The 11,918-nt window shown below is 40.8% G+C and overlaps 1 protein-coding gene across 1 annotated transcript in view; it reads left to right on the top strand.

Moving 5' to 3' along the window:
- The window catches only part of LOC110051685 (MAM and LDL-receptor class A domain-containing protein 2-like), a 105,927-nt gene that overhangs the window by 70,180 nt on the left and 23,829 nt on the right, over positions 1-11,918 (top strand). Inside the window, exons 86-105 of the mRNA XM_020757743.2 lie at positions 128-261; positions 404-663; positions 1,262-1,361; positions 2,327-2,602; positions 2,717-2,908; positions 3,301-3,487; positions 4,293-4,528; positions 5,151-5,417; positions 5,758-6,009; positions 6,191-6,408; positions 6,601-6,793; positions 7,111-7,296; positions 7,557-7,646; positions 8,056-8,384; positions 8,511-8,729; positions 9,026-9,230; positions 9,433-9,701; positions 10,137-10,255; positions 10,730-10,974; positions 11,443-11,820. Of these exons, the coding sequence (XP_020613402.2) occupies positions 128-261; positions 404-663; positions 1,262-1,361; positions 2,327-2,602; positions 2,717-2,908; positions 3,301-3,487; positions 4,293-4,528; positions 5,151-5,417; positions 5,758-6,009; positions 6,191-6,408; positions 6,601-6,793; positions 7,111-7,296; positions 7,557-7,646; positions 8,056-8,384; positions 8,511-8,729; positions 9,026-9,230; positions 9,433-9,701; positions 10,137-10,255; positions 10,730-10,974; positions 11,443-11,820 (4,355 nt within the window). The remainder of the gene's footprint in view (positions 1-127; positions 262-403; positions 664-1,261; positions 1,362-2,326; positions 2,603-2,716; positions 2,909-3,300; positions 3,488-4,292; positions 4,529-5,150; positions 5,418-5,757; positions 6,010-6,190; positions 6,409-6,600; positions 6,794-7,110; positions 7,297-7,556; positions 7,647-8,055; positions 8,385-8,510; positions 8,730-9,025; positions 9,231-9,432; positions 9,702-10,136; positions 10,256-10,729; positions 10,975-11,442; positions 11,821-11,918) is intronic.

Genomic DNA, 11,918 nt, shown 5'->3' with positions numbered 1-11,918 from the left:
GTCATTGTGGGTTTTATTGAACTAAACAAGATAGAAGGATAGTCATGGAGATGCAGAATCTACTCGTACTTTCGACTGATGTATAACTCAAACTTAAGCATTGTCTTACCATCTGTTATTTTTATAGGTGCAACTTTGAGGCAGGCCTCTGTGACTACATGCAACTTGCAAATGACACGTTCAACTGGAAACGACAAACGGGAAGAACAGGATCCTTTGGAACAGGACCATCATTTGATCATACCACCCAGACCTCCAATGGTAAGAGATCATCTGAATGTTATTATTTTAGCAGTATATTTTGTCTTATATCTGAGGACAATGTTTGATCAGGAAAGGGAGCATACAGTAACTATGGTCTTGACATGCTGTGCTTACTTTGTTTTGTCCTTTGGTTTGACAGGCTATTACATGTACATTGAAGCTTCATCTCCACGTAAAAAGGGCGACAATGCTATGATTGGAAGTGCTGTCTTTACACCTACAAGCACGTGCAAGGTACGATTCTTCTACCACATGTATGGGCGCCATATTGGAACATTGAATGTCTACACCAGAACAAGCACCACTGGATCAATGAACAAGATTTGGACTAAAACAGGAGACCAAGGAGACAAATGGGTGAAAGCAACAGCTAGTATTAGTGTCTCAAAGAACTTCCAGGTGAGCCTATCGCTAGTGGCGCCATAAAGAGACCTGATTTGAATTGCTTACCAACTTCTTGTCATGACACAAGATACTTGTAGTAGTTAACTTTCTTGTCTGTTTTTTGTGTCCTGAAAAATATATTTCAATATTAATGGGAGAAGAGATGTGTCTACAAAGATTTGTTTACCACACACTGACATGTGGGGAAAAAAAATCTACTTTTGATGGAACGCAATATAATTCATGTGTGAAGTGCGGTTAAATAAGGAATGTGAGGTAAGTTGTAATTTAACCGTGAAAGGTGGCAGAAAATTCCACCGCGACCTGAAAGTTTTGGCTTAAATGGAGCCTAAGACCCCTTACACTGTGGATGCTAATAATAAAGGGAATAACTGACCTATGAAGTGTTGCTTAGAAATCAACCAGAACTATAACATTTTTTGGCAGTTTTCAACTTCTTTTTGCTTTACAATCGTTCGAAATTATTGCACATTTTTCACTTGTGGAAAGATGTTCATAATGTGGGTCTTTTAAGGCAGTCAGATCCACAATAGTCACTTCAGTGCATGGTTTTATCGAGTTACTTTGTTAATAAGTTGTTTACTTTCCACAGGTCATTTTTGAAGCAGTTGTTGGCATATCCTATCAAGGAGACATTGCTATTGATGACATTTCATTCACTGATACATGTATTGTTGGTGGAAATATTCCTGGTAAGCACTGCCAGACACAATTCGCGAAACTAAACTTGTTTGTTAGATTTAATTGTGTTATTCGCAGAACTTCTTCTGGTAAATGCTTGCAGAGAACCAAACTTTGAAATATGTCAAATCGCTGTTGCTATTGAGAGAACTGCACAGGGAAAGTCGATAAAGGGTGTATGTACAGCCGAACCTCCCGTAAGCGACCACCCAAAATGTCAAGCTCAGGTGGTCACTTATGGGAAGTTGTCCCTTACGAGAGTTCAGACCATAATGGGTGAAAATATTTCCTCATTAGAATATGGCAACTACAGAGACTTTCCCAATGCAGCAATGCCGATGCAATGTTTTATTGATGTTAAAGTCAATTTCGAGAAAAAAAAAATTCGGTTCTTCCCATTAAGAAATTTCCGTTTCTTGTACCAGCCAGGACTACGATAATGTTTCAACACCTTATTATCCGATTTCTGTTCTGTTATCTGTCAAGTGGTCGCTTACAGGAGGTTAAAAACAAAGGAAAATTTCGAACTGTTAGCTCTAAGAGTGGTCGCGGTCGCTTATGAGAGGTTGTCGCTTACAAGAGGTTCCAAATATAGTGATTTGACTGGCGAAACTTTTGGTATTTTGGAAAATTGGTCTCTGAGGAGAGGTGGTCCCAAGTGGAGGTTCGACTGTATGTATTTCCTGCAAAGTGATTACCAGATAAAAAACTTCAAGGATTTTGTTATAGCATGTTTGTTACACCAAGACAGTTCACAACGAAAGCAAATTTTCTTACACGTTGGATCTTGTTGTTTGCTTGATTAGTTGATGGTTTGCTTGTTTGAGTTTTGACTTACCAAGGTCTGCTTATGTGTTTACTAAGTCCTCTTTGTGATATGTGGCACATAACACAAACGGAACAAATGACTATGTACATTCCTACCAAGTCATGTATTCTCCCTGAACTTATTTACCTCGTGGTATTTGTCACCCAGGTCTTCCAACACCATCACCTACTCCAACATCGCCATCACGATTCAAATGTTCAAGTGGCTCCCCAAGCTCTATTGACCTGAAAAAGAAGTGTGATTTCAGCAAAGACTGCAGTGACAATTCAGACGAGACATCTTGTGGCTGGCCATGTGACTTCCAGAAAGACATGTGTGGCTGGACTAATTCCAATCTAGACAACTTTGACTGGCGACGTCATAAAGGCTGTACTGGAAGTCTTAATACAGGTCCATGTGTGGATGCGGATAAGAGTGCCAGTGGTAATAATAGCTGTCCTTAGAACTGTAAACGTCAGCCATTAACATTGTTATCCATAACAATACTTCTTGGCAGGACTTCGTTTTTTCTTAGAGTTTCTGTTGTTTTGATCGTAGGTTACTACTTATACATCGAGACATCAACAGGTCTGATAGGAAACAAAGCTATCCTGATAAGTCCTCAGTTCCAGCAGGCCTACAGCACTTGTCAGCTGAAGTTCTCATACCACATGTATGGATCTACTATTGGCAGTTTGACTGTGTACCTCAGTGATGGCGTCAGCAGGACTAGGATGTGGAGCTTAAGTGGTTTGTATACTTTAATTTCTTTTCACTGGTAGGTGCTGCCTTCACTGGGTGCAAGATAGGCTCGATTATCAGCCGCTGTTCGGGAAATGAGCCCGCGCAGGAGGAACGTAGACCGGACTCGAGAGCGGCCGAAATCGAGCCTGGGTGCCAGGGGCTTTTTATCTTCGGTTTCCTGGTGTTCCTCGGCCTTAAGAGCTGTAAATCGTATTGTAAATCCTGATGAATTTCCACCGTGTATAAAGAAAGATCAAAGATTAAAAAATTAAAGCTGATGATTGCTTTCCAAAACGAGACAAATGATCTAAACGATGACGTTATACCAGAATATTACTTAATAATTTTGACAATCGGAGTACTTATTGTCTTGGTTGTTCTTAAAATTCGTTATCTAGGCAATCAAGGGAACAAGTGGTTTGACACAAATGTTTCAATTGGACGTCGAAAGACTGCTTTTACAATCGAGTTTGAAGCAAAGCGTGGACTTTCATGGAGTGGTGACATCGCAATAGACTCTGTCTCCATGATTAACTGTGAGAAACCATCACAGTGCATTGGTCAAATACCATCAGATTCCCTAAGGTTAGTTGCAGTTGCTTCAACCTTCAGCCAGATAGCCACCTGAGATTTGAACTCAAACATTATGATGTTGATGATATAGTAAGATCTATTCAAAGATTGTATAGTGTCTAACAAAGATGTGTGTTAACTTGGATCCAATAAACCCATTGCAGAAATGGCGCGCAAATTTGAATAACAATACTTATAGATCCTAAGCGTCACATTCATGTGGAAAATCGTTTGTCTGGAAACATAAGTACGAGGCTAAGGATGTACAAAGTATTGTTATTCAAGTATAGACGCCATTTATGCAAATGGCCTATATGCCAATATAGTATTTCAAAGCTGTAAGCGTCAAATTTTATATTAACAAGCACAAGGAGAAGTACGTTGGTCCTCGTTCCAAATTTATATTTTTGTCACTAAATTGAATGGAGAACTATCCTTGAAACTATTCGAGAAGGTACCTTTAACATGGAGTTCTGTCAAGGAATGTTGTAAACCAAGGATGTTGAAGTATTTTGTTGTATCGATGGCTGGTTTCTGAAACATCTTGTTTAGTTTGCCTTTTCACATGGTAACATTGTAGGGAAATGGTTCATCATTTGTGGTAAAACAGAGCACGGCTGGCATTTCCCTTGTTGATTGTTGACGACAACGTACAAAGTGCTCCCATTTAATTTTCTTGTCATTCAGTAATGTAAGAGGGAAACAAGTGAAAACGAATCGCTGGTCTTCAGTGCTAGTTTTTTACTTCGCCTTCATGTTCTCTAAATTCTTTCCATGGTATGCACTGCATTCACTTATGACTTTTGTATGTTTCAAGGTGCTCAAATGGTGCTTGTATCAAGAAGAGCAAGGTTTGCGATTTTTCTGACGACTGTGGAGACAACTCTGATGAAGGCTCATGTGGTAGCTACTTGGCACGTTGTAACTTTGAACAAGACCTGTGCACCTGGAAACAACAAACTGACGATGAATTCAACTGGACCAGGAGGAAGGGTCAAACTCCGTCTGTCTCAACTGGGCCGGCCAGAGATCATACTTTGGGTACCCTGGCAGGTAGGATACTAAACTCATCTTGTTATCCGTAAAGCGAGTATATGGCTAGTTGTTAGCGAGCAGAGAGGAAGAAATGGTTCTAAAATAGATTATTGGGTTTAGATACTGTTGAATATCAAAATTGGTCTGCCAGTTTTTGTCAAGGGGACTTGGGGTTAATCTGCACTATTTTAAGACCTAATTGAAACAGAATTTAATGGGGTTTGCATAAGCACCAGCGACCGGTGAAAACCACTTGTAGTCCTGACCCCAGTTGTTCGAAGACTGGATAGTGCTATCCACTCGATAAATCGTTTTCCAGTAGATAAGTGTTAACTAAATAGTGGATAGTGACTTCTACGGTGGATAACGTTATCCACCTGTCGAACAACCGGAGCCTGGACGTGCCGACAACTCTTAAGGTTTTTCAAGGTGCAAGATGTACATAAAAGTTTTATTGCACATATAACCTTTTCGTTGCGTCTCGAAATAATCGTGTCCTAATCGGTGAACAAAAGAGCTTCTCTTGGCTCATTGATATTTGGCGGATTCCACGTTTTGTAAGATAAGCGTTCTTTGCACTTTACCAATGTGTTTGTCAAAATGGATTTTTGTTACGCAATGTTTGTGATTTTCTTTTCAGGCTATTATTTGTACATCGAGACGTCTGGACAGAAGTTTGGTGACCGTGCTAGGCTTGGCAGCCCAAATCTTTCAGGGCAGTGTGCTCTACGCATGTTCTATCACATGTTTGGTCAGCATGTCAATGCTCTTGTGGTGTACATGCGTACTACGTCAAATGGCCCGCTCACAAGAGTTGCGAATGTATCTGGCAATATTGGAGATAACTGGATTCGGCAAGAAATCAAAGTCAACAATGGCAAACAGCCATACCAAGTTGTTATTGAGGGTCAGTTAAATGAACATTTACTGTAATGTTGAAGTCAAGAAATTGTTTATTTGGCCTGAAATGGGAGAAATGAAAAACTGAGCTGGAGAGAGAGATGGTTTACTGGTGTGTTATGTAGCCATCTAAATCAAATCATGCGATGATCACTCGTGTCTGTACATCTTTCTTCGCAGTTCAAGTATATGATCCTTCAAATATTCACTTGCATAAATAAAAAAAATCATCGCGCACCTCCAATGATTGCTTTCACCTAACCAAATAATATGCTTGATAGTTCCGCGTACAGTCTACTTCATCTGTCAGGTATGTAGTTATATTTGTTATCTCTTGCTTGTTCCAGGTATCAGAGGCAAGGGCTACAGGGGAGACATTGCTATTGACGATCTTAGCATTGCTCTTAAGCCGAGCTGTAGTTTGTATAGTGGATCACTGCCAGCGGCAGGCTCCACTGTTGCACCTGTCACCACAGCAGCCCCCAACAACTGCTTAGTATCTCAGTTTGCCTGCGTTGGTAACGGCAATTGTATTCAGCTTGGCCAGGTCTGCGACTTCAACTTGGACTGTGATGATGGCTCTGATGAAAGATCTTGCCGTAAGTACTACAACGTACTTTGTTCTGGAGGCATGAATCCTCTAGCTTTTGCTTTCTTAGTAGTCACATGCCCTAGTTAGGTAGCTATCGTGTCCATCCCAAATTAAACACATTTTGCAATAGGTATAACCTCTTGTTATCACAAATGTGTCGTAGACAGCAAACGTGTCTTTCTTAACAGCTACCGTTTGCACATTTGAGAAAAACCAGTGTGGCTGGGTGAACACCGACAGAGACAACTTTGACTGGCAGCGCAAGCAAGGCAGAACTCCAAGCATTGGAACAGGCCCCTCTGTTGACCACACAACTGGAACAAATCTAGGTTATTACTTGTATATAGAGACTTCATTTGGCAGTGTTGGTGACCGTGCCAGGCTGGTCAGTCCTCTTTTCCAAAAGGTAGGGAATGCATTTTGAAATTTGGAACAGGACATTGAGCAAAAATGGTATTTCTCGACCTTTTGTTTTTGATAAACGATTAACACCCCTAAATAAAAAGACCCACTAACTAAAATCAGCCAATACGAATGCTTCATTACCAGTCCAGAGTTTTATATTATTTGTCTGTAATTATTTTGTTATTCTTACCAGGCTCATGCCAACTGCAAGATGACATTCTGGTACCACATGTATGGTTCATCCATTGGCTCTCTCAATGTCTACCTAAATGTTAGCAATAGATTGACTCTTTGGTGGCGGAAGTCTGGTAGCAAGGGCAATGTGTGGAAACAGGGGATGGTGGGAATCGGGAAGAAAACCCGGCCTTTCCAAGTTCTCTTCCAAGGTAAGAGGGGTTTGCGTTCAAAGTGCTTAGAGTTAAATACCTGTAATCACCCACATATTAGTGGAATATTAGGCCAGCTGCGCATGGTCAATATTTTGCCCCATAGAAGTGAAGATGTATACTTACTTTGTGATGACTGAGTGCAAGAGGAGTTTTAAGATACACTTATCTGTTGCTTTGGCAAAAAGTTGTAAGTGGGTCACACCTAAACTATGCAGGACTTCAGGGAGTTTGTCTTTTGAAACTCAGCAGTGTCAGGACAAATCTGGAACAAAATAGCATCCCATTAAAGCAGAAGTATTGTATTCCTTTGTCAGGCACACGAGGCCGATCCTACTCTGGGGACATAGCTGTGGATGATATTCAGTTTGTTGATTGCGCACTTCCTCCGGTTGCAAAGAGTTGTCCAGAATTCACCTGTACCCGGAAATCTTGTGTGAAAAATGACTATGTCTGCGATTATAACGACGACTGTGGGGACAACTCTGATGAAAGAGCCTGTGGTACGACAATTTGTGTGTTTTTGTTTTGAAAATCCTAGTGCAATGCAATTATGCTGAGCGTTTCAACTGATCATAACGTATGTTCATATATTTTTGTTAATTTGAGGTAGGAACTACTAAACGTTATTCATCGTGGTGGTCTGTAGGGACTATAACCACTGTCTTTGGTAACAGATTGTCACAAGGATCCATTTAAATTGGGATTTAGTGTATTTAATAGTACCAACTTCACATCTGTGGTATGTATCCTTTTATCTTAGGTGCTTACGCCACACGATGTGATTTTAGTCAAGGACCTTGCGATTGGACTCAGAGTACTGAGGATGACTTTGATTGGTTACGAAGGCGGGGTAAGTGCTTCCAGAAAGTGTGACAATGACAATGGCAAAAACAGTAACAGTAACAGTAACAGTAACAGTAACAGTAACAGTAACAGTAACAGTAACAGTAACAGTAACAGTAACAGTAACAGTAACAGTAACAGTAACAGTAACAGTAACAGTAACAGTAACAGTAACAGTAACAGTAACAGTAACAGTAACAGTAACAGTAACAGTAACAGTAACAGTAACAGTAACAGTAACAGTAACAGTAACAGTAACAGTAACAGTAACAGTAACAGTAACAGTAACAGTAACAGTAACAGTAACAGTAACTTTATTTCCGTGTGACTGTATGTAGCTATACAATAAGCGACTCGTGGCAGTTGTCTTCCATTAACAAATGTCGGCCTTGTATGTTGTTTTTTACATACTTCAGGTGCAACAGCCTCGTGGAACACTGGCCCACCATCAGATCACACCACACAGAATGGCTACTACATGTACATTGAAACCTCGTGGCCTCGTAAATATGGTGACAAAGCATGGATGGTGAGCCGAAACTTCCAAGCAATAGCTTTTGGCTCACCTCCTTGTAAACTTCGCTTCTTTTATCACATGTATGGCGACTCAGCAGAGAAACTGACTGTTTATATCAGGAATTACCAGAATGGCACTGCTCAGCAAAAAGTGTGGAGCCAAGTGGGCTCACAGGGTGCGATGTGGAACAGGGCAGTGGTGCAGTTGTCTTCCAACAAAAACTTCCAGGTTAAATTAAATTCTCCTTCTTGTTATTTGAATTCCATTAATTTTAAATTTTAACCATACGTTTTTTTGACATAACGTTTGATGGGACTGGGATTTGATGTGATTGCGCTGTATTGGGCTTTTCAGGTGATATTTGAAGGTGTTCGTGGTGACAGCTATACTGGTGACATTGGTTTGGATGATGTGTCCTTCACTACTGGCTGTAATACATTTGGTGGAAATCTCCCGGTAGCTCCACCACCCACCCCAACTGCTCAGCCAGCAACCACAAGTCCACATCAGTGTAGCAGTGCAGAGTTCAATTGTGCCAAACAGGGCCCTGCTGCATGCATCCTTAGTACACAGGTGATAAGTTGATTAAACTTCACACATTCACAATTGTAGACAGAGTTCCTACTGATAGCAATGGGTTTACAGTTCTCTAATCTCGATAGAACCACCCACACGAAAGCCTAGTTAACCATCTTTGTTGTTGTTTAAGTGAACCCATTTAGTAGAGAATGAAACCGCTAGAACACCTATCAAATTATGACCTTGGTGACTTATGAGGTTCGTGCTCTGTTGGCCATCACGGGCACGTACACATGTAACACTCACGCCAACAGATTTCGTCATTTTTGGTAATGTTTCTTTTTGCTCAGGTATGCAACTTCCAAAACGATTGTCAAGATGGTTCAGATGAAGGAAAGTGTGTTAACTCTCGCTGTACATTTGACAGTGGTGACCTCTGTAATTGGTATGTAGATAACCCCACTCGCAAGCGACGTGATGTAGGATATACCTGGCTGGCCCAGCAGGGATCTACAGGCACTGCTGGAACGGGACCCACCAAAGACCACACAACAGGTACTAGACATCTAACATCTGGATATTTGCAGTAGTCCTATGTTCTTGATTTGCTATGACATTGGTAGATAACTTGCACATTACAACGCGATGACAGGAAATGTTTGATTCTTTATTGGGGGTAAAGGACAGCTGTCCTCATCCATACATGTAGTCACTTATCCAGATCATGTAGCAATTGCAATTGTGTTATATGTGACAGGAAGCGTAGCTGGCTGGTATATCTATGCAGAAAGCTCTGGTGGCTCAGCTGACGATAGGGCACCATTGACAACACCTAGGATTGGACAAACAGGACCACAGTGCGTCCTATCTTTCTGGTACCACATGCGTGGCTCAGATGTTGGAACACTCTCAGTGAAACTTGCCTTCCCGGACGGAACGAAACCGACTATATGGAGCAAAACTGGAAACCAGGGCGACAAATGGCAGAACAGCCGTCTGGTCATTGGCTCGAGGCAACTCTTCAAGGTATGGGTTTGGCAGCAGATATTGGAAATTGATGGTAATTTTCCCAATTGGGATTGTCAGCCATCAGTGTTTGATATTACTGCAATGTGAAAATTCTTTTTTCTTTAATTTTTTTTTTGGAAAAACGTTAAACTTTACTGGGTAAATCGAAATGTTACCAGTTACGACAGTGAAAATGACTATCAGAGCAAACCTTTCGTAAAGCCCTCGCTCTGTTCGTTGACCGACTGCTACTTCAAGTTCTAAGTTGTAACAAAAATTACACACTTGTAGTAAAGATTTCACAATCCGTCAAATGATCACGGCCCATTCTTATTCTTCGAATAATTATATGTTGTTTTGTACTTCGTAAATGTGATTTTAAGCTCTTCTGTGAAATATTCCTATAAACGGTTATTGCAGAACTGTTTGTAATTCAGGTGACTGCTTCTTTAGGTTATCTTTGAAGCGAGGAAAAATTCTGGTTACAAAGGTGATATCGCTTTGGATGATGTTGAATTCCTAAAATGTCAGCCATTGGACACCACTAAGAAGTGCACTGCCGATCAATTCCAGTGAGTAGAAATCACAGTATTTAGACAAAACATACCTGTACCGATTCCGTGTATTTCTTTTATAGATCCGAAGAAATGACTTGTGACTTTGTGACTTGTAAACTGCTTGCCAGACTTTAAATGTTCTATGCAGCAACACTTCTGTATATCTCAGATTAACAGGGTATTCTTGTAGCCAATCTTTTAAGCTCGTAAATCAGACTGTTGCTGTTTCACTGCTCGTGCTTTAACTCATTGCAAATAACGTATTCTAAAATTACGCACGGTAGGATTCAACGCTGTCACTGTTCTCAGTTGAGCCTGCATCCGTAAAAAGTAGTATTATTTTGGCCTTGCAATAGGTACTGCAGCGCTTCTGAAAGATTGTCTGTTGGCCATGTGCAACCTTGGAACACTCTATGCTAAAATGCAGTGGTCGAGAAAACGTTCCAAAGGCCTCTGCTAACCTCTTTTTCAAACTCTTTATTTTGCCAGGTGTGCTCAAGGTGGATGTATTCCTGTGACTTCTCTGTGTGACTTCAATGCTGACTGTATGTCTGGTGATGTATCGGATGAGACTAGCTGTGCTGCGTATCAATCTGGACAGTGTGATTTTGAGCATGGCTTGTGCCTGTACTCACAGAGCTATGACGACAAGTTTGACTGGACTGTGGCTACTGCTGGAACATATTCGTATGGTACCGGCCCCTCCTTTGACCATACAACCATGACAAACAAAGGTACCAGCATTTAGATGTCAGGTTCAACTTAAAAAATAAATATGTTGTAATTACATTAGAAGAACACTTATCCCATAAAAAAATGAAAACGAATGCTACATTTTGAAATGAGGTGTTTTCCTGGAGGATGTTAGCAAAGAGACTAGTATGCACGTTAATGGGATGTAATGTAATTTTTCTGAGTTTCATTGTTATTTGGTAAGCTCAGCAACAAGGAGAGAATGCGCGGTCACTTGTCCAGATTAGTGTTGTAGTTGTTGTTTTTATAGCCACTGCCAAAATTCAGTCCTAATTGAGCCTTAGCCGGGATGGAAACGTGTAGTCACTATGAAATGTTTTATATTAGTGATAATACCAAGTTACATCACCTACCCTTGAAACCCTTGGTCAAACCCTTGGCTTCCCCTCTAAATATTGTAATTTATTTTTTTATTTGTTTATTTAATGTTTGTGGATTAACCTCTTTAGGTCGCTATATGTACATTGAGACATCATGGCCACGTAAACCGGGAGACAATGCTCGTTTCAACTCACCGATCCTAAAGAGTACCTCTTCTAACTGCTACCTGCGATTCTACTACCACATGAAGGGTAACCATATTGGTAGCCTGCTCGTTCGCATCCGCACAAGCTACTATTCAGGAGGCATCAACAGTCCTCTGTTGAACATTACCGGAGCTCAAGGTGACTTCTGGTATCGTGCCATGGTGCGAGCTCCATACAGTCGTGACGACTTCCAGTTTGTGATTGAAGGTGTACGAGGAAGTGGTTACCAGGGTGACATTGCTATTGATGACGTTTCGCTGACAACTGGCTGTCAGATATGCAAAGACTGTACCATGCCAGGTAGGTTGTTTCGTTATATGACGATTTTCACAAATGACTATTACAATTTAATTGCCTTTGGGGAAGGAAAACTAACATCATATTCGTGCTTTCCCTCT

The sequence above is a fragment of the Orbicella faveolata genome, unplaced genomic scaffold, assembly GCF_042242905.1.
Source record: "Orbicella faveolata isolate gen_17 unplaced genomic scaffold, um_ofav_v1 contig_46, whole genome shotgun sequence".
NCBI lineage: Eukaryota > Metazoa > Cnidaria > Anthozoa > Scleractinia > Merulinidae > Orbicella > Orbicella faveolata.
Note: the sequence above shows the minus strand (reverse complement) of the source record. Positions and strands in the feature narration are given on the sequence as shown.